Genomic DNA, 27,880 nt, shown 5'->3' on the forward strand with positions numbered 1-27,880 from the left:
CAAGCCAATAGTCAATGAACCCCTACTCCAGTGCGTGAGAACAGCCTTGGGTGTTTTTTCTGTTTGTACGTCCCCTACATTTGAAAGTCCCTGAAGACTGAAGTTTCCCCTGAAAACCCCTACCATGGCCTTTGACATCACTGCTCCCTACTCCCAACGTGTTGTGCCCATGCAGCATTGCAGGTGCCCTTGCAATACCCCTTCTACGGCTTTTGCAACCATGAGAACCTCCCAGAGGCCCAGACAATGGGTTTGAAAGCCAACAACATCAAGGTGCACCACGAAGAAGCCAGCAATGCTGGAGCCCGTGTGTTGGGCTGCTGTGAGTCCTCCTTTTGTTTGAGTTATCACCTGAGCAGCTTGTTCAGCTCTCACTGACAGGGACGTGGGCTGCACTTTTATTCTCCAATCCACGGAACAACACACTGCCTCTGTAGGTGAACGCTGTGGCCATGCACAGGAACAGGGGAGGCCCGACACCCAGGGAGCTCTTACAGAGAGCATAACCTCATGTTGGAAAACATGGGGGTGTTTACCTGGACTTCGGGGTCGAAAGAAAAGAGGTTTTGTCTCCCATCATTTCTGCTCAGTTTGTTCAGCTGATCTGTTTCTCTTCCGTACTAGGACAAAAGGAAAGCATTGACATTACTGCCCGGCCACACAGAGGCAAACATTTGTCATTTGGAAAGCATGGAAGCAAAACAAAATACATATTTTTCAGGTTGCCTTTGTGATATGTGAGATGATGCAAGGCTTCTGAGCCATAGCCACCAACATGGTGCCATGACAGTAAAGCGATGTGGCTCTGCCAGACGAGAAAGCAGGCAGAAGTAGGCAACCGCGCTCTGGCTCATAAACAGGAGGCGGCTGCCATCGAACTGCCCCTCCGCTCTCCTGGCCAGGATGGCCGCTCCTGCTGACCAGGGATGAGCAATGCTGACCACGCCGATCACAACGGCCCTTCGTTTGCTTGAAGTCTGGCTCTTCCCTAAGCACCCCACGTGCGGAGCTGAGGAGTGTGCAGCCTTAAACCACGGAGCTGCACCCATGAGACAGGCAGAGGCGATAGATAACAGAGACCCCAGCAGCACCCAGTGCCTGCCCAGCTCCCCCAGGGCTGAAGACACAGAACGTGGAGAACCTCTTTTGAAGTCATGGTGGAGAGAACTAGCTACGGGCTGGGGGGGCGATCTCTGCAAACATGATACCTTCATCAGCTCCGGATGCATGCTTCTCTCCAGGCTCTCCAGGATGTTCTCTGATTTTCCCTGCGTGCTTGCTTCATCATCTGCAAGGACACAAAAAACAGATGTCCAAAACAACCACAGGAGCACCGCTCTGCCAGAAAGCATCCTGCAGTACTTGCTTACAATAGCAGAGAAACAGTTTACAGAGACTTTTCCAATCCTCAGGAGTAAGATTTTTCCATACGTTACTAGTACCAGAGTATACTATTACAGCCTGCAAGGTCCTTCCAAAGCAGAACTTCAGCTCAGAGCCAATTTTCCAGGAGTCTTGAAATTTTGCCATAGATTTCCCATCCAGAGGAAGGGTCATGTTTCCCTCCACGCTTATTCCTCAGACTATCATCTTTATTATACTAAGCCCTTTTGCATGATATCACATGACAGCCACAATTCTTGCTGTTAATCCAGAAGAGAAAACTATACACTTCTGCAGGCACACTGTTTGCATCCTGCTGGAGAAGGGTGAAGGTATGCATTTATTTATAAACTGACCTTGCACAGATTCCACAGGATCTTTCTTCTCTTGCACCAAACTCTCAGTATTGCTCTGTATGATCTTCCTTAGAGTTACCAGCCACTCTTCCATCTCCTGCTCAGTTTCAGCTGCCAGATAGTGGCTGTACTTGTCTATTGTCTTAAGTTCAAATGCATAACGGCGCATTTTAGGACACTGAACAAACAAACAAGAAATATAAAGATTTGTCTTACATTTTCCTCAATGACGCTGCACAGTACCTGCCATAAGGGTCCTCTCTGTGAAAGCATCCTGAACCGAAATATCATGACAGGGGAAAAAGAAAATAAAGAAAAATATCACATAACAAGGTACGCACCCTCCTTGACCCAGCACCTCTCCTGCAGCAATCACAAAGGGCGTCACGACTGCGATCGAGCCGTATGCAGCTCCGCAGCCGCCAGCTACTCTGAGAGCAGATGAAAGCCAGACTGAACTGCAGCCATGGCACCAAGGGGCAGGAGCAAGCTCCTTCTTATGTCATTAGACCTTAAGGTTTACCCAGAGAAGCCAGGAACTGGATTTGTCTGGCACAGTAAATAATACTGCACTCCAGGACACTTAGAGGCATCTACCTTAAAAGCAAGTGGTTCAATGCAACTTTTCTGAGCTCTGCTGGCTTTTAAACAGCATTTTCCAATGAGAAGCCAAGGCAAATCTGGTGCAACTTGGGAAGTACATCCTGTACATCACCGAGGCGTGTGCACTGCTGCTTTTACTGTGTTCAGAAAGACAAACGGAAACACACAGCTCTGACTCATCCATACTGAAGCAAACCGCCGGAGGAATTCAAGCTCCACCATGCTCAGTGCTTGAAGCTTCCGCAGAGAAAGAACATCCAAAGGCACAGCAGTGACCCACAGCTGCACTGCACTCTCAGCATAACAAAGCAAACCCAGGTTTAACCCGTCCTAAAACCTTAACAAGCCCTTTGCAGGTCCTAAGTCCCAAAGGGCTGCATGTCTGCATGGACCTATCAAGACATAACTGAAGAAACAAGAACCTGGTGTGAGCAGCGAGAGAGGAGGAAGGCGTCCAAGACCAAGTCACACCAACTACCTACTGGCTCCAGCCCTCAGGGTGTCTTGGAAGGCACCTGACCAATGACAACCGCGTGAAGGAGGTGGACAGAGCTGGGAGACAGCAGATGAGGTAATGACAAAATGCTTCCATTTCACTCTGAGAGCTGTTCTTCCACTTACTGTCTTCCTGGACAAAAATATGGCACCCTTATGAAACGTCTTGCTGGCCTTTTAATCAGATTGGCTGACAGAGCAAACCAGCTCTGGGTTAGTTTGTAAATCCACGCCCTCACCTCTCGATGGCACGGACCTCGAGAGAGCATTTCTGGCTCAGTGCTAGCGACGCATAAGGTCAGGAACAGCCCCGCACAAAGCACACCCACCTGCACAACATCATTGCAAGCGTCCAAGAAAATACAGCCTTTGGATTCTTTTGAAATTTTCTCATCTTTGTAGGAATTAAGAATATAGGAGCCATCTGTGAGTTGTGACAAGTAGAAATACCTCCTCTTGAATACCTGCAAAAGAAGGAAGTCTTGTTCATGCAAGCATTCACTCTTGTGTATCACAAACCAGTCTCAGTATCTGTCCTCCTGATATTGAGAAAATACTGTAACAAGAAACACCGATGACCCTAGAGCATTGCAGACTCACCCCTTTGAGTACGACTTGTTTTTGTAAAGAGAGATTTCATCATCTTCTTTAATTTTAATGTCCTTGTTACTATAAGTTTGCCCATCGAAAGCAAAGCCCCAGGCTTCCAGCTCATCTCTCAGCTGGCTGCCGCCTCATTTGTCTTTACAAAGTAACGCTGCACAGTAAATTCAGATCAGCACATCGCTTGAAGATTCATCCCACCCTAGAGCAGGTATTTCCAGAGCCTTTTTGATAAAGAAATCAGTTAGAATTACAAAGCAATTCTCCAGAAGACTTTGGAACAGACATGTGGAAATTCCTAGCGCTCAAGTGTAAGCCAAGGGACACTCTAATCCATTCAACTGCCTGTTGTTTTGTGGGGTTTTTTTATACAAACCTATTTTCCTGAACTGGCTTTGGCTTCGTGTTCGTTTCTCACCTCAGAAAGCAGTCAGTTTGGGAGAAGTTTTCCGATGTTTGAGCTATTGTTTTTTATGAAAACCGTATTAATTAAAAAAAAAAAGCTCTCCAGTATCTCAGAACACCTTCCTTCACATTTGTCTGCCCATAAGCACTGGACTATAATTCAGGAGAACGTTTTGGCAGCAATTATGGTAGCACCATATGCTGTCAGGTCTGCAAGGAGCAGGGTGCATTTCACAGTTGCCAGATATCTGCGTTAGGAGAATCGCGAAGGAAGCCAGGGCAAGCGGCACTGCGAGTATTTCCACTGCCGGCATATCTGAAGATCTACGAATAAACACAGGATTTTTCCTCCCAGATGGAGGACTACTAGTAATTGCCTGCTCCTGTCATTAGTGACACTAGCAAATGTTGAATAAAACCACTCACATACTTGCACAGAACTGGAAGGAAGCACTGTGCTCTGAACGGTAACCCAAGCCCTCTGAAAGGGAACCTCCGGCACCATTTGGATGAGCAGTTACCTGTAGAGATACTCCAAGGGTTGATGAGCTTTAAGTTTTATAAGATGTAACTAAACATTTAGTTCAACTAAGCATAAAAATACATGGAAATCTAAGTATGCTAAGCATTAAGTCAGCTAAACACTGATTGAGCGCTTCATTGAATCAATCTCAGAAGCTTTGTCAGTGGATGCTACAGAAACCCATGATAGATCTCTCTAGACATTACAGGGCTGATATCCCTCATGGGTATGGAATTTCATGCTAAACCATTTGCATCTTCTGAATTCTGTTCAAAAGGAAAGGCAGAAGCAAGCAGCAAACACAATTCCTATGATCTTCCCCCCTTGTAAGCACTGCTGTCAGAAATAATTGTCACAAGACTACGACCATTTAAAATGAACAAACGCGGGAGCAGAGGAGCATCCCCTCTGCTCGGGCTACAGACGCTGTTGGTGAGCACAGCAATCGCAGAGGGACAGCTAGAGAACTGGGGAAGTCCATTTGGGCAGAGATAAAAGAAAGAAAGAGAAAAATTCCTGACACTGTGGTTATAATGCAGCACGCCGACACGCTGTGACACAGACAGCAAAAGAGCTGGGCCAAAGCAGGGAAGTTCTCTGCAAAGGATGGGTTACTCTGAAATAAAGGTTGGCAGCTGTAGCCTAACTACAGCTGGCTCGTGGGCTGGCTCTCCACAAAACACACTCTGCACATGCTTAGCAACAGTGTGAGGTACCCACAGCTCAGCACGCCACAGCAATGAAAGAGCCCGCGCTCCGAAGATGGACGCATCTGCTTCTGCCATAGCACAGCCACCTCTCAGAGCGGCAGTAAGGCTGAGAACGTTCAAAGTCCTCAGATTTCTCGCACGTGCCTTAGGAGGTGTTTTTTAAGACACAGAACTGACCACGACCAGCTCAGAAAACGGCTACTGATTTTCCATACTCTGATTTCTGAGTTTCACAAGACACTCAGTGGACGTTATTAAGCCATTGTAGTTCAGATAACATCCCTGAAGGGTGGGTCTGAGGTGCCGGGCACTGAGGCCAACAATACCACAAGAGGCACAGTCAGGAACAGACCAAACAAACTGCTTTGAGCACGTGTGGTACCTCCTCCAGAAGTTACAGGAGCAGAAATGGCTTCAACCTTGCTGCTCAGAAAAGCAGAGGATCAGAAAACCCTGTCCTGTCTATCAGCTCACGAGGAGTCATTTTAAAACTCAAATTAAAATTAGGCTTTTGAACTGTCCTGTTCCACTTCTCATGAAAGCATAACTCGTTGAACTGAGCCTCCGAACGACTGAGCTTTTTGAGATGTACCAATATCCTCACAAAGCAGCGAGCCTCGCTACAGCCGTCCTTCAGCTGCACGATTGAGCATTAACTCCCTAATACTCTCTCTATGCTGTAACAAGGCAGCTGCATGGTGGAACAACAGACAGGCTCATTGCCACAGCAAAAACCTGTGGTGGAACTGTTAAAAACCTCCACTGCAAAACCTAAGCAATGTCACGCCGGATTACATACAGAGGCAAACAGGAGACAAGGCAGCTGCTGCTTCTAGGTCAGTAATGCTCCATCTCCTCAGCGATATCACCCCGCTTTTAAAGCAAACACTCTTCATTTCCATTTAAAGTTGGCCGCTGTACATATTTCCCACCAGCAAGGAAACTATCAATTCAGAAAGTCTTCTTTGCAGGGCAGCTGCTTCAGTTATTTAAATGGCCTTCCTCTTCTGGGCCGCAGCTGCTCATCCAGAATCACAGAATGGTTTGGGTGGGAAGGGACCTTAAAGATCATCTCGTTCCACCCCCCTGCCCTGGGCAGGCACACCTCCCACCAGACCAGGTTGCTCCAGGGATGAGGCAGCCACAGCTTCTCTGGGCAACCTGGGCCAGGGGCTCACCACCCTCACAGCCAAGAATTTCTTCCCCATATCTCACCTCAATCTCCCCTCTTCCAGTTTGAGCCATTCCCCCTTGTCCTATTGCTACGTGCCCTTGTAAAAAGTCCCTCTCCAGCTTTCCTGTAGGCCCCCGTCATTCATGTCATCCATTGGCTGGCCTACCTCATCCAGAGCCTTATACAGAGGCACCTGGGCTTACTAGAACACGCTTTGTCCTTTTGTTCAGCTTGCCTGTCAGGATTTGATGTACATCGGAAGTTTTCTGGGGAGGGAAGGGTCAACGGCTGTTGCCAGACTGGGTTTTCCGGTCCCCCTTGGGATGCTCTGCAAGAGGGAGGGATGCCCATCCAAACCCAAGCCCACCCATTGCACTCCTGCTAGCTTTAGAAATGTGATCTGAACTTAAACCTTGTGCCTCGTGCACCATTAGCATAACGCCGGATCAGACTCACCTTCATGGTAACAGTGATTGTGCTATTTACATTTGCTTTGTGCAGCCAGCCTTGCTTTATCACACCACCCTTCTGGGAGCAGAGGGAGGAGGAATCCTGAAAGAGAGAGAAAAATAAGAAAAAGAGGAGGTCAGGTGAACTGCCTCCCACCCTGGAAAGCAATACTGGTTTAGCCACAGCAATACGGTAACACGTAGAACATACGTGACACACGTACAGCTACACGTACAGCGTTATCACAAAAAAATTGAGGGTTGTCTCTTTCCAAGAAAGAGGCAAAAGAGGCTACTTTGGGTCACCTTTTAAAAAGAAAGATTACATCTACGCTGACAGAGCTGCACAGCAATTTTGCAATGAGGAAATGCATGTTGGTTCTTACCCAGTATTTCAAAAAGCTGGGGAAGAAGGAAATTTTCAAAATGGTCTGTTAAGGAAGTTGCAAAATGCAGAACTCCAGACTTACTTTGTCATTTCCTTTTGTATAAGTTAACTCACCATTTTAAATTTGGGCGACAACCACCAAACCCCAACGGCTGAAAGGTAACTGACTGGTTTCACATTTATCAAAACAAAAAGGTTGAAGTGACCCACCCAGGCTGTTCTTGCCGTACCGGCTGGGGTTTCCAGCTCTGCTCCTGTCCTGCAGGCCCAGAAAGGGAGAACGGCTCTCCATCCCCACCGAGCCGTGACCTCCACTGGGAGGGAGGGAAGCGAGATCCCAGACTGACGCAAAAAACCTCGCCCTGGGACTTCCAGTGACTCAGCAGCGGAGGCAGACCTGGACTGTCTGCCGATGAGCTACAAAGGGACTGGTTTATATCGTCTCCTGCATCCTAAATGGCAGGTTTTCACTCTTTTCTTGTCAAACTTCCAACAACAAAGTAATTTTTTTGGTGCTTTATTTCCCTGGGTAAAACAACCCATGATTTCTCCCTTATAATGGTTCGCCTTTTTTCATCAAGAGATTTCTTTTACTTGAATTTCCATTACAGAATTATAATGCAAATGATCTGTCACAAAACTGCAACAGAATCCTTTAGATATGGCCATGCCAAAAGAAATAAATGCCAAGGTATCTGCCAAAGCAATTGGAACACTCTTCCATAAGCAACATCAGTAATTTCACTTGTTTGAGTATTTGGGACGCTGGCCAGAAGAAAAAAGGTCTCCATCAAATTTTGATAGCATTTTTTTTTCCCTTTTGCTATTTTCAGAAGCATGCTGATAACATACTGCACAGCTCTGTCTCCAGCCCAAATTAGATATTACTAAAGAGGTAACAGCTCAAGTTAACAACGTAATGCAAACTGACGACATGGCCAAAAAAATTAAGGCCAAACTTGAAAATATATTTCCATTTAGGAAAAAGCCATCCCAGTCCAGACCTGAGGTGTGCCGGGACATTCACGGCAACTGTGAGAAATGTGCGTGGAACAGCCCCTTCAAATCTTCAGCTCTGGAGAAGAGAAACTCCCCTTTTCCTCTGCAAGGTCCTCAGCAGCAGCATCTTGGTGCCATGCGGGCTTTAAACAGCTGGGCTAAAGTCTTCCCACTATAAACTAAAACTTCTTCATGCCATGTGCGTGAATTAAGCTGCACGTGGTACTTGAGACCAAAGAATGCTACCCCCCTCCTTCCTTTTGTAGCAAACGTGATACGCACGGGGAAACACGGCATCTGCGTTGGCCGAAATGACCACCGGGTTTGAGGTGTCCCAATTGTCACAGCCCCCAGCTCAGCCCCATGGAAGAGCTCCCGGGCTGCAAATCTTATCACAGAATTGTAGAACGGTTTGGGTTGGAAGGGACCTTAACGATCATCCAAGGACTGGTTAAGAATTGCAGATTATGCAGTAGAGCACAAAACTTTTGAAGAGGAGGACCCCAATATTGCAGTGTAGTTGAAAGCCGAATCATCCACCTTTAATATGGGACAGGATTTTACTTCATAATTGTTTGGCTTCTTTTTTTTCTCTTCCGTTGCTACAGCATTTCAAGTGAAAAAGCCACGAGAAATATTATGGTTGATATTCCAGATAATTTCGGAGACTCTTGGCTCCAAGAGATTATTTTGTCATGCTTTGAAATAAATCACTGTCTCAGTTTTGGTTCCATCTTCGCAATACGAAGCATGTCACCAAAAAACATTCCTGGGAACTGAATTCTGACTTTGCCTTGTGAAATCTGCTTTTTTAACAGATCTTAGAGAGGAATATGTAAAAAAAAGAAAAACCAAAAAACAAAACTCCTTACCTCGTCCTTTTCAAAGTCTTCATCAATTTCAAACACATGGCTCGGAATCTTGTCTGGCCTAAAGGATTTGCTGCAATCACAACACATTTTCATTTTAATGCCTGGGACGCGAGGGTCCTCCCAGCCAGCAGCTGATGCTGGGTCCAGAAGCAATTGCCAAAGTGCAGACTGCAGAGCACAGCAGAACTGTCCTCCTGCAGGAGACAGACTTCAAGAGACCTACAGCCCCTCGCAGCTGGAGAAAGCTAACTTCTGAGTGCACTTCATGGAAATTAAGCACAAGCAGTATGCGATTAGCTTTCTCTGTGTTAGCTGTCTGATTCTGCAGAGTTTTTGCTGACTTGCATTTATGCAACACAGAGATGCAGGCAGGACAATTTATCTTCCAGCTTGCTAAAAAAGAAGCAAGATCAGACTGCAAGGTTATTCACAAATTTTACTACGATTTGATCAAAAGCATGGCCCCATTGCTGCTTCACATCCCTGTGAGAGCTTCAGAACAGACCCACTTCAGCCGATTAACAAGAAAAAGCATTGAAGAAGCTGCCGGCACACGAGCGGTCTGAACAGTGGTCCAGACAGGCACGGAGCACGGAGAGCAAGAGCAGAGCAGGCGCCACCACCGAGAAAATAACAATCCAGCAGAAATCCGAGCTGTATGCGCCTGTCTGAAAAAACCGATTAGTTGCAGGGCTGGAATCGGTGTCGCAGCACACAACTCTGCAGCACTGCCGGCGCCAGCAGCGGCGCTACACCCCAGGCTGAAGCTGTAAAACAACATCTAAATGACAGAGCGGGTCTGCTCAGCATGGCAACACCGCGTCTAGCGCACGGTGAACGCCAGCCCAGGGGGACAACGAGGGTCCCGATTCGGGGTGAGAGGACACCATCAACGCTATTCATCCTGCCACGTGCCCAGGCTGCGGTCCGTCCTCAGCCTAGATGGAGGGTGGATATGCACACTGGTGGATGGGATGGGAAGTAACGACCCAGGCTGGCAATATTACCAGCATCTCCCTGGCACAGCCGAGAGACAATGGCACGATAACAGGAACCTCTGGCTCTCCAACCTTCAGTGACAAACCTCTGGAGGGGAGGCCGCTTGTGGCACAGGCATCAGGAAAAAGGGCAGGCTTTTTCACAGCCCTGTGACCATGTATTAGTATTCCAAGGGAGTGCGACACTTACCATGGCAACATCCGAAAGTCTCCTGAGTATTCCTCATACTTGTAGTTTACCACGTGCCAGTCTGAGCTGTAGGTTTTAATGCACTGAAAGGAAAACAATACAACTCTTTGAAAGCTACACCAAGCAAAATAAAACCACGCACAAGTCTGAAAGGTTACGGACTGCTGGGTGAGGTAAGCGCAAGTGGAAAGGGTCTGAACAAGGCTGCTTCACTTTTTTTGGGTTGCAATACAGAATTTCATAAAGAACCTTTTCAGCACAGAGACAAAAATCACACAGCACCTGGCCTGCCCCACAGCTACTGATTTTGCATTTATCACTCCAACGCTTTAAAAAAGGAGTAGTGATTTGGGACAGAACCATTTTCCAGAAAGCACCGATTTTCTGCCCTCGGAAATGTGGTGTCTCTAGCTCGACATCGACCATCGCTTGGCACGTAGCTCCACTGCATTTGGAGGGAATGGTCCTAGAGAGCGGCATGTTACAGAACAGACCCCTGGCACTTGGGATGCTCCTTGCCGCTGGGGCAGGGGGTGCAGAGCCACACGCCTTGTCTGCTGCATACAAAACCCCCCGGGAAGCAGCCCCGCGCAAGAGCCTCCCTGAGAACCATCTCGACGGCCAGCCTGACGGTGACTGGTGCTTCCCACACAGGGAAAAGCAAGTGATCTGCAGTCCCGCAGAGTGGGAGCTACAGCAGAGCGTCTTGCCTAAGGATGTGCTGAAGGCGGGCTTTGCGTGGCCTTTTGCCCTCACCTCTTTGACGAAGAGACTCTGAGCTTTCTTTAGAGCGTCTTCTGGCACTGTGGACTGGACAGTCCTCCTCTGTCGACTGATGACTGAGATCTGCAGGGAAAAGGAGAACATGGTTTCAGCGCAAACTGGGTCTTCAGGGCTTGGTGCTTGCCTTAAGTAAATGTGGTGGGCCCAAATCACCAGGGGGTCATTTTGGTTTTCTGTGTCAGTAACGCAGCCAAAATCAACATGTGGCTAACAGCGGAAATTTTCCAAGGTAAGCAGGACTGGAGATGAACAAGACTCAAACACGAGAAACAGCCAGTGCAAACTCACAGATACGTCTTCAATCGGAAATATCAGCAGGTCCCGGAGGGGATCACTGTAGATCTGAACTTTGCGTTGAAGGATCACGTTCTCATAGTCCAGGGGTTCAACCACTTTGGTTTTTTCCTGCAGGAAACACAGAAGGTGAAAAAAAATCACACACGTATATATAATAGATAAAATAACTAACATCTTGTGCTTAATTTAGCCTGACAATTTCAAACCATTACCGTGTTACCAGTGAACTGCTGGCTAATTCAGCAATCTCATACTCGTGTGATGCAGGTAACCACCACCGTGTGTGTTTTACAGAGAAGGAAACAAGGGGTTAAGTTATTCATGCCTGGTAATGAGCTACAGGAAGAAACAAAGCCCTTCAAGCACTGCTGCTCTGGTCCAAGCACAGTCTCTAATTTCTTAATGGACCACAAAATCCTCCTGGACAGGCCACAGCTTTAGCAGCTGCAAGCTTCAGCACCTTTCTGTGTGAGAGAGCGGCTCATGGGTACGGCGGAGAAGGAATTGGGCTTCTGGCACTGGCTCTGCTCAGCCCAAAGCTGGTTTTGCTGGAGGAGCTGACGGAGTCGTACCCTCTCTGGAAACGTGCCGCTGGCGAGGTGAGAGCAAGCCAGCTGCTACCCCCTCCAGCGCAGGAATTCCGCCCCATGGAAGGAAGAGCGGAATCCCTCTGGAAAGGCAGGAAAACCCTCTCCATAAATCACACCTCAGCCACAGCTGAGGGCTGGAAACATCTGGGGCCTGGTTTTGCTCTCACTTATATTTCTGGGAAGCAAGAGGAACTTCTCCAAAATCCGTGGAGTCGCGAGTAAAACCTATTAGGAGAGCACCATTACATTTGCTATTGCACTACTTTTGCCCAGGTTACAAGTCCGGAAAACAGAACTTAAAAAAAATGTGAGAAAACACAAGGGCAACTTCTGAAGTAGGCAAATATCATCTCCGCTGCCCAGCCCAAGACTTCAGATTTCATAAGCAAGAGCCAGGCACTTAGCGCCGCAGCTGTGAAAATTCAACTTTACACCAAAAGCAAGCCCATGACTCTGTATATGAGCGGTCACAATAAAAGGGGAAGCAAATTCAGACACATCAACTTTGCCTTGTTTTGAATCGCGGCCAAAAGGCTGTTGATGCCCGGCAATGCCGCGGACGGGATTTGTGAAAGCCTGCCAGCAGCCTCGTGCCTCCTGGATGGCACGTGCTGCTGGGATGACACCCTTGCAGGGTGGTGTGTTTGGGCTCCCCACCCTCGGAAGGGGAACGTCGGATGCTTCCCCATCTGCAGCAAGCTTTACCTCCCAGCTGAATGATTTTGCTGGGATGAGCTACTCACGTAGCATGCTCCCCGAATTAAAAACGAGACCAGTTAAAGGTCTCTCGCTGAAGACAGCAAAACCTGCAGCGTGGGAAAATGAGTCCAAAGTGAGGACCAAATCCCAGCACCATATAACACCTTGGGGTAAACTGCCCCACCACCAAGCATCCAAACAGCCCAATGTTGCCTATGACACATGAGATAAGCCAAGACAATGTTGCTCTTCCGAAACCAACCATAGCCAAAGGGTTCCTGTCCTGTGCCTTTGGCTCCTGAGTCTCTGGGATGCATTAAGGAATGTTTTCAAGCCCTTTGCAGCAAACGTGAGCCATGGTTCTGCTTTAATGACAGCTGAGCATCTCCTGCATTGAAGCGGAGCTGCTGCTGGGAATCTGGGGAGGCAGTTGCCATGCGAGGGGGTAACGGCCCCAAGCAAGAGCTATTTGGGGATGGTCATATTTTAATCTTGTTTTAATATTTTTCTGAAATGTTGCAGAAAATCTTTTTATGGTGATGTCTTCTCACGCACCAGCCCCTTTAAAAAAAAAAAAAAAAAAAATCAAAGAATTGAAAAAAAAAAATTTACTTTCCTTTTTTGCCATACTCTGGTGCATGGTAAAAAGAGAATAAAAATCCAGGGTCTGTAGCAGACCTGGACGGTCCATCGGGCTGGAGCAGCAAAGGCAGTCACCTCTCAGGCTGCCTCTGGCTTCTCTCACCCAAAGGACCAGCCGCACCGAGCAGAGGCTGTTCCTCCATCCCAGGTGCGTGACTGGTCAGCCTTTAATTCGTTCAGAAAGCAAAACCGAGATGAAAGCTTTTCCCCACAGCACCTCAGAAATGCAAAGCAGGTACCTTTCACGCTGTGTTTCCCAGGACTGCATCCCAGCAGCAGGACGACATCCCAGCATCCCTCCGATGGAGGACAGCACAGAGCCTCTGTGCAATTAAGGCCTATTTTACTAATGTAAGCGATGCCTGTGGCCACATGAGCCTTTGGGCAGAGCAATTCCTGCACAGCCATTTGCCGAGCACCCACTCTGCTGTGCTTCTGGCCATCCACAAAGAAGCTCTTACTCTTGGCTGGGGAAAATACACCTCCTGCCTCAGAGAGTTTTGCATTCAAAATGTCTCTTTTCCATACTGCAGGAATCCAGCGTGGATTAGCTCGGGCATCTGAAGCAGTTCCCTCTTAACCGCACTCTGGAAACTTTGCTTCACTGCTCGCACTGTCCTGAAAGAAACCTGGTGCCGTGTTAGCACCGGCAGAAGCACCGCAGCCACCGCGGGAGAAGCCCACTGTGTTGCTGGTGGGACAGACAAAGGCCCAGAGGAGGAGAAGACCCACCGGCCTGGCCATGGGGATCGGGGACACGGGGTGAGGAACGTGGCCAGCCCCAGCGCTGCCGGCTGCCAGCATCACCGCACCAGGAGCCCCTGCTCCTTCACCGGAGTCTCAGCAAAAAGGAAGAGATCAGCTGAAAAACAGGAGTCCCAAAACCCCAAAAGGTAGACGGAGAGAAGGAATCCATTTTCTCTCAGTCTCATGCTCTTTAAATGCTTAATTGAATTTGGTTAATCATCTGAAACACTGGTCTTCTTTCAGGATAACACTATGCGCTTCTGCAAATTTGCCAAGCTTTGCCCATTAATGTGAATTAACAGGACATTCACGAGCTGCTCCCCCATTTGCAGGTCTGGGGCCAGATGTCCCCAGGGCTCGGCCACCCCACGAGACCAGGCAGGACCCGACACACCGGGTGCACGGGGCTCTGCCGACCCGTCCAATTTACCTTTCTTGCTGCTCATCGCCACAGCAACCCTGGCAAAACTCAGCAGCGTACGCTGCTCAAAGCAACACCTGGAGCCGAGCACTGCTCACACTAGCTCCCATCCCACCTCACCCTGGCAGCAGCTGTCATGGTAAATGAGATTCCCTCTAAGAGCCTTTCACATGGCTATGGCATTAAATAGCAGCTTTGGACATGCAGAACTCAGGCCTTCTGATTACACAATATTTTCAGTCCTTTTTTGCAACGTGGTCCTGAAGCTGGGACTCTTGTTTCTAAAGTGGTTCTTTTTAAAAGCTGGGGTTTTCATAACACTTCTTTTCTAACTCTGACAACTCTGATGACCAGCAAGACAAAGTCGTGGCGGTGACCCTCATGGGATTCGATGGCCATTAAAGAGTAAGGAGTGAAAAGAATCCCGCATCCTCACACGAGAGGCTTCAAAACCCATACAGCACTTCTCACCACAGATAGGAAAAAGCTCCTTAAAATAACCCACTGCAACCCTTCCACGCTTGGGGATTTAGCGAAATTGGACAAAACGTGTTGTGCAGGCTCGTGCTGTGCTCTATATCCTGTGAGGCCGTGATGAGTCCTGGGACAGGTGGAGCCCCATGAGGTGGGGGATGCCGAGAGCTGTCACCCAGATGGGCTTTGCAGCACCAACAGACAGGCCTTTCTCCTCCGGAGCTGTTAGAAATGCAGTCCCTGGAGCTCTCCTTATCCAAGCCGTGTGATTTCACAGAATCACAGAATGGTTTGGGTTGGAAGGGACCTTAAAGCCCACCCAGTGCCACCCCCTGTCCTGGGCAGGGACACCTCCCACCAGACCAGGTTGCTCTAAGCCCCGTCCAACCTGGCCTTGAACCCCTCCAGGGATGGGGCAGCCACAGCTCCTCTGGGCAACCTGGGCCAGGGGCTCATCACCCTCACAGCAAAGAATTTCTTCCTCAGAACTCATCTAAATCTCCCCTCTTTCAGTTGGAAGCCATTCCCCCTCGTCCTGTGGCTCCCCTCCCTGATCCAGAGTCCCTCCCCAGCTTTTCTGGAGCCCCTTTAGGGACTGGAAGGGGCTGGAAGGTCTCCCCAGAGCCTTCTCTTCTCCAGGCTGAACCCCCCCAGCTCTCTCAGCCTGTCCTCACAGCAGAGGGGCTCCAGCCCTCCCAGCATCTCCAGGGCCTCCTCTGGCTCCGCTCCAACAGGTCCACGTCCTGCTTATGCTGGTGGCCCCAGAGCTGGAGGCAGCACCCCATTTCCCAGTTTCAGCTCTCCGGCACCTGCAGCACGGCGTTACGCCGGCTGTGCTTGCACCCAGCACGACAAAGCCGGGCTGTCACAGACCACAGCGACGTCTCTAAAGTGAAGCCAAAAGATGTAGGTCAAGCCGTTTGCAGGCAAAGCAGCTGCTCACAAAAGGATGTGGCCTGTCCCCTGCCTGCCATCACTGAAACACAGACTCCTCTGTCCACCATGATTCACGCCGGCTGGAGGAAGCCATCACAAATATTTTTTTCCCTTTAGCCTACCCTAGAGTCCAGAGTCCAACAGGGCTGGAGGTAAAGCTTTAAGCCCTGAAAAACAGCTTTCAAAGTCTTATTTTTTCTGACAAGGTTGGTTAAAGCACACCCCTTCCGGCACCCAGGGCTCAGCCTCATGCTGCCTGGTGCTGCAGCATGGCAACAGCAGATGGCACCCACCAAAGTCACTATGAAAGCAGAGGAAAAACTATTACACTAAAGCAATTAGAGTCTTAGAAACCACAAATTCCTCCACTGGGAAAGCCAATATCCAAGTACAAAGAAATGCTGCCAGTCCAGCAACAAAATCAACCCATTTCTGCAGGAAAAAAAAACATGCAGTGCTGCCAAAGCCATCCTGTTCTCCGTCGTACAGGCAGCAGCTGTTCGCCCAGGGCAGTCAGACAAGTGCACGGCGATGCTCCTGGGTTCCTCCAACTGCGTGGGCAGGCTGGGGCGAGCTGCCCTCTGCACCTCGAGCCCAGCCACAGCCACTGCACTGGGATAAAAACGAAGACCCGTGGGAAACACCTCATAGGGGAAAAACACGACTTTAAACAAAGGTAAGGGGAGAGCAGCGTACCCTCCTGGATAACCACACTTACCTCCCTTAAAAAAAACACTGGTTTGAGCCCCCACGCACCAGCCTGTTCCCAAAACCCACACGTTGCTCTCGCTGTCCTTCTGCTGCAGCCCCTGAGCACGGGGCCACAGGAGCGCGAGGAAGAGGGTGGTCTGCCGTGCTCGAGCCCTGGGCCAGGCCGGGTCACGAGGCTCCGCTTGGACAACGGCGCAGGGAAACAACAGCCTATCTATTAGAGTATTGACTCTCCACCAGCCAGCAAGTTGGCTGGCATTTTAACAGGAAATTCAGTGAAATGACTTCAACAGAAACATGCCCACGAACACCAACGCAAGGCTCTGCCTTCGGCCAAGCGCAAGCACAAAGGGCCCGGCACACAGAAAACCCCGAGGAAAGGTCCTCATCCTCAGCGCCCAGCTTGTCCTGCCACCCCCGCCAGCCTGAGCAGAGACCCCAGCCCAAGAGAAACCACCAGAGTTTGGAGGAAAGCTTTAGCAAGGGAATTACCCATTAACCAAGAACAGGGAATCTTAAGAAGTCTAATTAAATTGTCACCTTTCTGTATCCATTTGCAAAGCTTATAAAATTCCTTATATTTGCTTGTTGTGAACAAAGGTTTTTAACGATAACTGGAGATACTCATGTGGGGAAGAACAGAAAAGGCCATTTCTATTTTAAACATTTATTGCCTGAAAAACAGTAGCCACCTGTCTTCCAGCATCCTGCACTTGTACATCACACGAATGAGCCGGCAACGTGCACTCACAGCCCAGAAACCCCCCGCAGCCTGGGCTGCATCCCCAGCAGCGTGGGCAGCAAGACGAGGGGGGGGATTCTGCCCCTCTGCTCCGCTCTGTGGAGACCCCCCTGCAGTGCTGCCTCCAGATCTGGGCACCAACAGCAGAAGGACACGGAGCTGTTGGAGCAGGGCCAGAGGAGGCCCCGGAGATGCTGGGAGGGCTGGAGCCCCTCTGCTGTGAGGACAGGCTGAGAGAGCTGGGGGGGTTCAGCCTGGAGAAGAGAAGGCTCCGGGGAGACCTTCCAGCCCCTTCCAGTCCCTAAAGGGGCTCCAGGAAAGCTGGGGAGGGACTCTGGATCAGGGAGGGGAGCCATGGGACGAGGGGGAATGGTTTTACACTGGAAGAGGGGAGATTTAGCTGAGATCTGAGGAAGAAATTCTTGGCTGTGAGGGTGATGAGCCCCTGGCCCAGGTTGCCCAGAGAAGCTGTGTCTGCCCCATCCCTGTAGGCGTTCAAGGCCAGGCTGGACGGGGCTTGGAGCAACCTGGTCTGGTGGGAGGTGTCCCTGCCCAGGGCAGGGGGTGGCACTGGGTGGGCTTTAAGGTCCCTTCCAACTCTAACCATTCTATGATTCTATATGATTAACGTTTTTCTGACATCCTTTTCTCCCAGAATGACAACAGGTATATAATCCAAATGATGTGAATGTACCGAAAGTGAAGGAGAAACGTTCCATTCAAGTATATTTTTTTAAAAAAACAGCGGCCAAAAGAAAACTACGAGAAAGCTTTTGTATTTTCAGACCTTTTAGGTGGCGCACCCACACCCCTCTCCATTGCTGCCTGGTGCGGCCCTGCGAGGCTTCCGCCTGCCTTCCACCGAAAGGCTGTGGGTTGAGCAGCAGGCGGGACCTGGCGCTTTCTCACTTCCTCAGAAGCAAAGCGCAACCCCGCGCCTGCATCCACGCTCACAACGCAGCTAGGCACAGGGGCGATCCCAACATTAAAAGTGACGGTTCTTTAGACTAGCTAAAGAAAGAGGAGGAAAATAGCATGGACGACATTTATTGCCTCCAACTGCACAACTGTTCCCCAAAATTTAGCCAGCATTTTACAGCCTACCTATTTACTCCCTCATCTCTTGCAACCCTGTTTTTCTACTTATGTGGAAAGTTTGGCAAAGTCCAAATTTTAAAACAAATTCCAAAGGACCCAGTAGGTGAAATCCACTGAAAATAGGAGGCAAAGTCAATCTGGGGAACTGACTAAAAGCTAAAGGGTGGGGGGAAAAGGGAAGCGAACAACTATCCTTTGGACGTACTAGTCACAGTCACATCACTTCCAAGACTGGCAACAGCCCAGGGCAGAGAGGGACCACTTCCCCCTGCAATCTGGAAATGCGAGGATACCTTGCAGACAGCAAAGAGAACTCCCCATTCTTTATTTTGCTCACGAAACCTGACAGTACATGGGAGAATTTGAATGGGAACTGAGAACGCTCACTTGGCAAACCATATGGGCACACGGAATGGAGCAATTTCTATCCATAGAAAAGCTTTTCCAAAGATTCAAAGATCTCTGGTCAAGGCTCTCTCAAATGGTGTGACCTTTAAGAGTTGGTTGGTTGGTTGGTTCGGTTTGGGATTTTTTTGTGCTTCTTTTTTTTTTAAACAGAACATTTGTGACTCTGCTTTTTCTGCCCCCAGCGCCTGCACTGCCATCTGATCTCATCTACATGCTCTAACTCAGGCTTGCAGAAAAACTGCAGAGCTTCATTTAGAAAAGCTGAGATTCACGCATAGTCCATCATTCCAGGAACCTCGGCTAGCCAGCACCTGGAACCGCCATGACCCTGTGCCAAGCCAGAATAAAGTCTCTTCCCCAAAGACTTTGCGTTCAAAAGCCCAGGAGAGGGGGGAGAGGCGGAAGCAGAGATGAGAGGAGGACGGGCAGAGGGAGACGGTGTGAGTCAGCACACATGGCAGCAGTCACAACACGGCGCAGCCCTGCCGCTGCCAACAGCTTTGTGGGCTTCTCAGCAAAGCCACGTTCTGGGAGGAAATCAGGAGAGGCAACGAAGCAGCTTTCGCCAGGCGATGGGGAGGGAGCTTGTGCCCATGAGCCTGCTGCAAACCCAGCACTTGGCTGGGCCCAGGGCAAGGCGCAGAGACGGGCCATGTTAAAACCACAAGGATGAAAAATAGTCAATAAACCTGGGTATGAGCAGGCCAAAACTGTTTTTACGCTGTCCAGAGAGAAGGAAGTTTAAAAACAAAGAGGAATGCCCAGACAGGAATCCTGGCTGTGCTGAAGGCACAAAAATGCTGAGCTTGAGACCACAGGGGAAACGTCTGCACGTGGGACAGGGGAGAGAGGTGGGCGGCAGGACGGACGTGCAAATACACTGAGCGCTTTGTGAAATGCCAGGGGAGGAAAACCTCCCGAGGAGGAGGAGGAGCAGCAGCAGCAGGGAGAGGTAAGGGTGCCAGAAGCTGGTCCAAGGTGGTGCCGGGGTGGGTGGGACGGGGGATGCGGGCTTGGCTCAGCTGGGAGGTGCTGAGCTAGAGGTGGGTGAGCACAGAGGCGATGCCACGGCACGCAGGGCTTGAAGAAAGGCTGGGGCTGTGCCGCTATGACAGGGGAGATGGGGATGGGGGGCTGAGGTGCAATGGGGGAGCGGGCAGGAGATGGGGACGGAGCAGCTGAGGTGCGAGGCGGGGAGCGGGTGTGCACTGCAGACAGGAGGGAAGGGCCCCACAGGCAGCCAGGAAGGGACAAGGATGAGGTGAGGAAAAAGGGCCTGACGTGGAGAGATTGGCTCAGAGCAATGCTCCACACAGCCCTCCTGCGGGCAGCACATTAGCAACCTCAGGAAGAGCATCGCCCCGAGAGCTCCCGCGGCAGCCGGACAGCATCTCCTGCCCCCCGCTCCCCCATCCCAGGGCAAAGCTGGCGGCACTGCCCGGCGTGGATGCTCACAGCACGTGGATGCTCTGCAACCCGGAGCAGAAACAGGAAAGCAGGACACAGGCTCACATGGGCCGGACCAACACACGGGACCAGATGTATGGCACACCAGCCCTCCGAGGGCTCTCCCTTCCCAGCAGCAAACAGACCCTCTCTCGGCAGCGCGGGCTCCCTGAGGAGTTGTTGGGTGCTGCCTTCAGCGGGGTACCCAGCACCTCCGCTCTCCCCTGCGGTGCTGTGCTATGCCCTGGAGGGAAACGTTTCCCCAGCCGTGGTCCAGGCGAGCAGACTGTCTCTTCCCCAGACCCCAGCACCCCCACAACGAGCTGCAGGACTCGCTTTGTCTCTTTTACACCCAGAAGTGGGTACGGGGGGGCTAAGGGAGCCCAGCGGCTGAACAGTGGGAGACACAGCTGCGTCATTTCCAGGGGTCCCATTAGATGGGGCTCTGGGTGAGAGCCCCCATGCTCCCATCTCCGTAGAGGAGCATGTGCTGGTCTGCGCCACGCTCCTGCTCTGAGACAGCGCGGAGAGCTCAGGCTGCTGCACCCCTCCCTGCCCCGCATTAAATGGAGATGGCTGTGTTGGACAGGAGCTCTCAGAGAAATAAAAAGCCAGGTGGTGGGGAAGGGGAGATGGGTGCACAGTCCTGGCACCCTGCAAGAAAACACTTGCAGTGAAAACGACTCACACTCCCTATCTGAAAGCGCAGAGCAAGAGCCTGCCCCATCTCCACTGCTTCCCTGCACCCTGCCCAAGTCCTGTGCAAAAGCATCTCACCAACCCACACCTCGCGCCTCCACGGCCCCGGGTGGCTGCAGAACCTCATCGGAGCACTGCGAAGAGCAGCCTGGGTTCTGGGTATTTTGTACCTTGGACGTCTCCTTTTTTGACTGCAATGCCCAATTCTCTAGTGATAACGCAAGCGTTTGCAGTTATCAGGGCTGTCTCTGAGAGTGGCGGAGCATCAGTGCAAGAAACCAGCTTGCAGAAGGCTTGAAGTCAAAAAACTGATGTTGGTGTAAACGTACAAACATTTACCTGTCATTACTGCTTAGGCAAATAAAACTAATTCAGGCTTGAAACGTCTTCAGCCTGGCTTAGAAACTTCAGGAAGCCAGGGTAATCAGCATATGGCTTTTCATTTCCCTTCCACTTAATTCAGAAGTGGGCTCCAAACTTCACAGCCGTTAGCAGATCACATTTTGAAACTTCCTCCTGCAGCCACAAGGGCCAGGAATGCTGTTTCTCCCTGAAAGCTGGAGATTCTTGCATAACCCCTTCAGCCGAGGAAACAGCCGTCAGGAAGAAGCTGCGTACCACGAAGCGGTGACAGTCCACAGCCAAGCCGCGAGTGGCCCGGGCAGTGCTGCCCCTCCAGCCCACGAGTGCTGTGCCCTCCCACATCACCTCTGGAAAACGCTGCCCTCAACAAGCGCAGTGTTGATGGGAAAGCAGTGCCAGAGGCGAGCGGCAGCTGGAGGCACGGTCCACCTCTGGCTTAAGCACTCACTGGAAGTGATCCAGCACCGCTCCTGCACAGGGCAAAGCATCTGACATTGCTTTCAGTACCCTTGTCCTCTGTGCCCTGACCTTCCTCGGGATCACCAAGTGCTTCTGCGTGAGAGACACCGGTGACAGCTCAGTGCAGGCTGCCATGGCGTCTCCGGTCCCCAGACGCAACACCTTTCAGAGTGTCCCTGCCCGCGCAGGGCTCAAATCCAGCCCTTCTGCACCAGGAGCGGAGGGAGAGATCAGCGCAGCTCTACGTCAGCGGAGTTGCACCTGCATCCAGCTGAGCATCTGCCGCAGAGCCTGAGAGCGGTGAAAACACAGCCTAGCTCTGATTTTCTCCTCTGAAAATAATAGCTTTAATAGAAATTGGCAAAAGAGTACTGGTTTCTATGGGACAGATGAATTTCTGCCAGATACGACTTCTCAAACCATTCTGTAAGCGCAGGCATGCTAAAAAAGGAAAATAGTAATTACAACGATAATAATACATGTTATTTATGTAAGTTCTTAACTGGAGCATCCCAAAGTATTTTTCAGATGTCACTGGTGTTTCATCATTTATTTATGTAGTATCGGTTTTATATTTAGCATCCAGTTCCAGAATAGACAACTTCAGAACATCTTAAAGCAATTAATTTTACAGAAGCAGAACCCCTCCCTTTCCTGCCTGCTCTTAAAAAACTTGTTTTTCACTTAAGAAACCACTTGCGCGCGGGGCCAGGCCAACAGTGCAGCCACTCTGCGGGGGCGAGCGGGCGGCACGAAACAAGCCCGGCCATGGCAAAGCGACTTGCCCGAGCCCAAACAGCCACGCTGGGGAAAAAACAGAGCAGGAAGTTGCAAGACGGTTTTGGGTTGCCTTTAGCAATACAGCGAACAGCCCCGGCAGCGAAGTCAAACCCCAGCCATGTCCGCGGTGGTTTAACCGGCTCAGGAAGTTGTTTTTCTCAGCCCCCATCCGTGTTCTGTCTTTGGGCCACGGGCATCGGACGCAGGGGCCGACGGCTGCAAAGGCAAACCCTTCTCAAAGGCGGAGGGCCTGCGGACAGGCTCTGCAAAGCTTCAACACACCCGCCATCAAAATGCCGTTGCCGACGGAAGCACCTCGAAGTTTCCCCAGAAGAAGACATCCACACAAGCTCTGGGGTTATGCAAAGGGACGGGGGAGCATGTAGGTCTCCCCAGGCACGGAGGAAAAGGCAGAACCATGAGGGAAACCTGTCTGAGTCCAATGCAACTTTCCTGGACCCCCAAACTGCCACGGAAAGCGGCTGGGTTTGCCACCCTGAAAACCACCTCTGTGGGCTTTCAGCCCACCCCACCATCTCCCCTCCGAGAACGGATGGGGCTCCTTTCTCCTCTCCCGACCCTGCCTTTCCCTGTCATAAGCCCAACATCCTGTGCCCCTCCAGCCCTCTCCCCGAGTCCCTGCGGGCCTGTCGGGCTGGCAGAGCCCCGGCAGGCACAGGACCAGCCGCCACCCCAAGCCGTGCCTCCCTTGAGACATGCCCTGCTCCGCACAGACCCCACACTGCGGCTCCAGCCCCCATCCCAGGCTCCCACCACTGCCCAAGTACAGTTATCCACCTATATATGCTGTTACAGACAGCAACGTACAGCACTTTGACATGACTAATACGGCACAGGAGAGATGTCTTGCTGGCTGCCCCCGTGCCGTGTCCCCGCTCTGGGGATGAAGGGATCGGGCTGCGGGGGAGGACGTCACCCAGCACGGAGCCAGGAGCAGGAGGATGGAGCAGGGAGCGCTCCGGACCCAACCAGGCAGGGTCCCCTCCCAGCCGCAGCTGCTCCCCAGGGACACCCCCGGGGCAGCAGGTATTAATAGGGCAGAGAAAAAAATTGCATTTCAGCAAGAAAGGAGAGAGGGGTGAGAACGGGGTCAGGAAAAAGCAGACCTGACACCATTAGAGAAGCGGCGGGAGGCCGGGAAAAGCTGTAAAGATAAGCCAGGGCTGTGCTGAAGGGAAGAGGAGCCAGCAAGGGAGAGCTTTGATTTGTACATTTTAAGGCAATGAAAGAGATGGAGGGAGATGGTGGCAGGGAAACGAACTCCAGCATTTCTGAGATGACAGCAATGCCCACAAAGGCGAACGAAACCACCCTTTCCTTCCCTTTTCTTCCTCGGGCAGAAGGGGAGTGAGGAGGCCAATTAAGAGGGGAAGCCAAAGCACACGCCTGTCCCAAGCCTGGCTGCTGCTCAGCGGCTGCGCGTGGCTGTGACTTGCATTCACAGGCTGCAGAAATGTCAAAAGCTTTGTGTAACTTTGCATCATTAGAGATAATAAATCAGCGTGCAAAGGGCTAAGTCAAACGCTGTAAGAGCCATCGAGCTGCACATATATAAAAGGATGCTACAATATGCACTACAGCAGGCAGAACAGGTTAAAACTCTCCTGGTCCAGGGGAGGGGGTCTCCGCAAATACCTCCAGGCCCCAGAAGAGGCTGAAACAAAGCCCAAGAGCCATCCCCTCGCTGGATTTTGCGTGCACCAAATCTGCAGCCGCATTGCTGGCATGAGCTGCAGGCACCACCAACCAGCCATCTGTCCCAGGCGTGCCGCTGCACTGACGGCGGCTGGTTGAGGCAGATGCTTGTCAATGCAGGGACAGCTGCATTTTCATGACGCTGTCCCTGGCGCAGGACAAACCGCTCTCAGCCTTGCCCAGCCAAGTGCTAAAACCCCAGCCACACAGCCAGCAAAACGTGATAAGGGGTATACGCACACGCGTGTAAGGGCTGGATGCTTTGCGCTCTTCCTAGAGCTTCCCTATCATGGGCAGGAGGACACACACACCTTTAAATGAAGCCTTGGGAAGGATAAGATTTAGTCCCCATCAAAAGCTTGTCATAGCCTCCAAAACCCTCAAGAAATGGCTGCATTGACCACAGCTCACCCTGCACACCTGTCCCTCGACATGCATGTGTGTGCAGAGGAGCAAGGTCTTGCTTCGTCTCTTCTGGACTGGGTGTCTGGAGGAGAAATACTGGAAATTTGCTGAGAAGTGGCCCCAAATAGCTGCCTGCTCCTCTCCATAAATCAGTGCCCTTCATCCCCTGCGCCACCGGGGTGTGCTCAGGCAGGAGCCGAACAGGCCACCCTGCGGCACTCAGCCCCCCGGGGGCTAAAGCCAGCCCATCGCAGCACACAAGCCCCAGTTCAGGAAAGCACGTGATTAATTTTAAGAACGCCTTGAAGTGTTTTCTTGAATAAGCCCCTGTCAGCAACAATCTCTCTGTAAGCACGTCCTGCCCGAGCGAGCTGCAGCAGCCGACCCTGCAGGCACCCCAAAACTTGCCCTGGCTGAGCCGACAGCAAACCTCCCACCCACCCGCGCAGGGGCAGAATTTCCTCCCATGTCTCATCTACGTCTCTTTTTCTACGTAAATTATGCAAACACAGCATACTGACTACACTCAAGGGGGAACACGCATATATTCCGTGTCTCTCTCGAGCACCAAGATCACTACAAACGCTGCATATAAACAGCCTTCACATTGATCAAAGTGAATTTAGCTTATTAAAAGAGGATTCTATGGAGAAAGCTGATTTCCTCTGCATGAGTATAAATTCAGACACTAATAATATAGTTCAAGCTGAAAAAAACCACAGAAAGAACAAAATGCCTTTTTGCCTCCCATCAAAACCTTCTTAATATCACCGTTAAGAAGCTTTTTATCTCCTATTTTGCGTCTGCCTGAAACGGAGCCACGCATACAAGCCCAGCCCAGCCAGGATCAAACAAAACCCATCTTCCCCTGGCACGCTGCCCACAGTCTCACGGCGTGGGGGGGTGGTTCAGGGAGCACGTCCCGCAGCACCACACAACACAGGAGAGCAGACACCCAGCTGGAACACCTCTGTGTGGCAAGAATCGATGCGGTTGTTTCCAAGCAGAGGTTCTCCTACGTGGCGATTGCTGGGAGATCATGTGCTGGCAGATAGAATCGCAGCATGGTTTGGGTGGGAAGGGACCTTAAAGATCATCTAGTTCCACCTCCCCTGCCCTGGGCAGGGACACCTCCCACCAGACCAGGTTGCTCCAAGCCCCGTCCAGCCTGGCCTTGAACCCCTCCAGGGATGGGGCAGCCACAGCTTCTCTGGGCAACCTGGGCCAGGGGCTCATCACCCTCACAGCAAAGAATTTCTTCCTCAGATCTCAGCTAAATCTCCCCTCTTTCAGCTTAAAACTGTTCCCCCTTGCCCCATGGCTCCCCTCCCTGATCCAGAGTCCCTCCCCAGCTTTCCTGGAGCCCCTTTAGGGACTGGAAGGGGCTGGAAGGTCTCCCCGGAGCCTTCTCTTCTCCAGGCTGAACCCCCCCAGCTCTCTCAGCCTGTCCTCACAGCAGAGGGGCTCCAGCCCTCCCAGCATCTCCGGGGCCTCCTCTGGCCCCGCTCCAACAGCTCCGTGTCCTTCTGATGTTGATGGCCCCAGGGCTGGATGCAGATGGGTGGCCGAGAGCTGTGAGTGTGCCCAGGTGCCACCAAGCTGTGCCTTGGGGTGCCTGGGGATGCCCCAGTGGGCTGGCCGACACTCAGCGTGGGCAAAGCCTGTGCAGCTGCTCCTTCTCAGATTAGGTGCTCCTGATCTGCATCCTTTGTAAACCTCTCTGGCAAAACAGTAAATGTATCTTCAGTCAACCTGTGCAGAAATGATATAAAGAAAATCAGAGTAATTGTGGGAGACTTAAAATTGCCACCAGACGACTAGTTTTGGCAGCACGGTGGGAACATGGATTGTCTGGGTTTTTGTTAAGTGCTTGCTCCTCTAATCCCATCTCCCGCACATTTCATTCCTCTGTCACGACATGGAGAATGGCACCTTTAGAAAACTTGCAATGGGTTGACACACTGCCCTCTCCTTGTGGGGCCTGCCCGCTGCCAAGGACGTGGGTCCCACAGAGCATGGGAGGCTCCGGCTCAGCTGCAGCCATACACACACACAGGGAAACCGTGAAAGAGACCCCGTGCAGCTGATTCGGGTCCCCAGGCAGAAGGGAGAGCCCTTGCTGTTTTCCTAGTGGTGCCCAAGACCCAGGATCCCAGATCTCATTCACGCGCATGCGTGCTCTTAAACTGCTCGACTCTATGGCGCCCCACGACGCTTTCAGAGGGAGAGCAAAGGTGGGCTGAAGGAGATTTGCACGGGCACCAGGGCATGGGATCGGGCACCAGAGCAGGGCTGAGCATCCTCCTGAGCATCCTCTTGCGATGCTCCCGTGTCGGCCAGTGCCTCGGTGGAGGTTTCTCCTGCCTTGCCGTGACTTTCCCACTCACATCCAGCAGCGTCCCGCGCATGGAGAGGACGGGAGGAGGGAGACTGCGCTGAAGGTCTGAGCCCAAATCAGGTGCCTGGCTGCTCTCCTTGAGGTCGAGCCCAGGTGCCTCTCCCAGGCATCACCAGCACTTTGCACCCTGGCTCTGAAGTCGCACTTCTAACAAACACAAGTGTTTTGCTGTTGGTGCCCCAAGGTTTAAGCTGCAGGTAATTTCTTGGTTAAGAACAGTTTAAGCTATCACACTTAGGCTTTGACTGTTCCTCTCTTTAACCTAATTGTAAAGTTTTCCTTCATCTTTTAGCATGTCATTTATCCCACTCGCCAACTTAAAGGTTTTGCTAAATTTGTCTGTTTATTTGAACATTGGCCTCGTTTGTGAGTTATTTTGCCTGAACTCCATCCGTGAGTCACAATCAGTAGCGTGCACCAGGGGCTGTTCAAAGCTGGAATTGATACCATCTGCCCTACAGAGACATGGGGCTCCCAGCCGCCCTGGCTGCTCCGCAGGGCTCCATGCGCTTCCACGGGATTCCCGCTCCCTCTCTCTCTCGCCAAGACCTCCCTCATGCAGCCTGTCTGTGAACAGGACGCAAGGCCAGAAGGAGAGCCGGGACGCTGGGAACACCAGCACAGTGAGGGGAAAAAAAGAGCCCCAAGCGAAGGCTGCGCTTCATCCTTCCCTGTCCCTGGGGACCGACGTGCCCCCAGGTCCCCACCACAGCGACAGCGCCAGATTACAGCTCTGCTTACACCACGAGAGGAGCAGCGCTGACTGCATCCTGGCAGCTGGTCCAAAGGGCAATGGGTGGCACACGGGTACCCCAGGACACCTCAGAAAGGGACAACCTCCCTTTGCTGCCGATGTCTGACCACCACCATACCCAGCGCTCCCGTTTTGCCTGCACATAAGAGCAAAGCTCTGCCAGA

General features: G+C 51.4%; 1 protein-coding gene across 6 annotated transcripts in view; it reads right to left on the reverse strand.

The window, feature by feature from the left end:
- Positions 1–27,880, reverse strand: part of DOCK11 (dedicator of cytokinesis 11) — an 87,795-nt gene that overhangs the window by 57,145 nt on the left and 2,770 nt on the right. For all 6 annotated transcript variants that reach the window (XM_054215619.1, XM_054215617.1, XM_054215616.1 and 3 more), the window contains exons 2-10: positions 11,220–11,336; positions 10,905–10,994; positions 10,149–10,231; positions 8,961–9,030; positions 6,709–6,804; positions 3,167–3,301; positions 1,740–1,917; positions 1,209–1,288; positions 537–620 (exon numbers count right to left, since the gene is read on the reverse strand). In XM_054215619.1, coding sequence (XP_054071594.1) covers positions 537–620; positions 1,209–1,288; positions 1,740–1,917; positions 3,167–3,301; positions 6,709–6,804; positions 8,961–9,030; positions 10,149–10,231; positions 10,905–10,994; positions 11,220–11,336 — 933 coding nt within the window. The remainder of the gene's footprint in view (positions 1–536; positions 621–1,208; positions 1,289–1,739; positions 1,918–3,166; positions 3,302–6,708; positions 6,805–8,960; positions 9,031–10,148; positions 10,232–10,904; positions 10,995–11,219; positions 11,337–27,880) is intronic.

Source organism: Rissa tridactyla, chromosome 9, assembly GCF_028500815.1.
Source record: "Rissa tridactyla isolate bRisTri1 chromosome 9, bRisTri1.patW.cur.20221130, whole genome shotgun sequence".
NCBI classification, from domain to species: domain Eukaryota; kingdom Metazoa; phylum Chordata; class Aves; order Charadriiformes; family Laridae; genus Rissa; species Rissa tridactyla.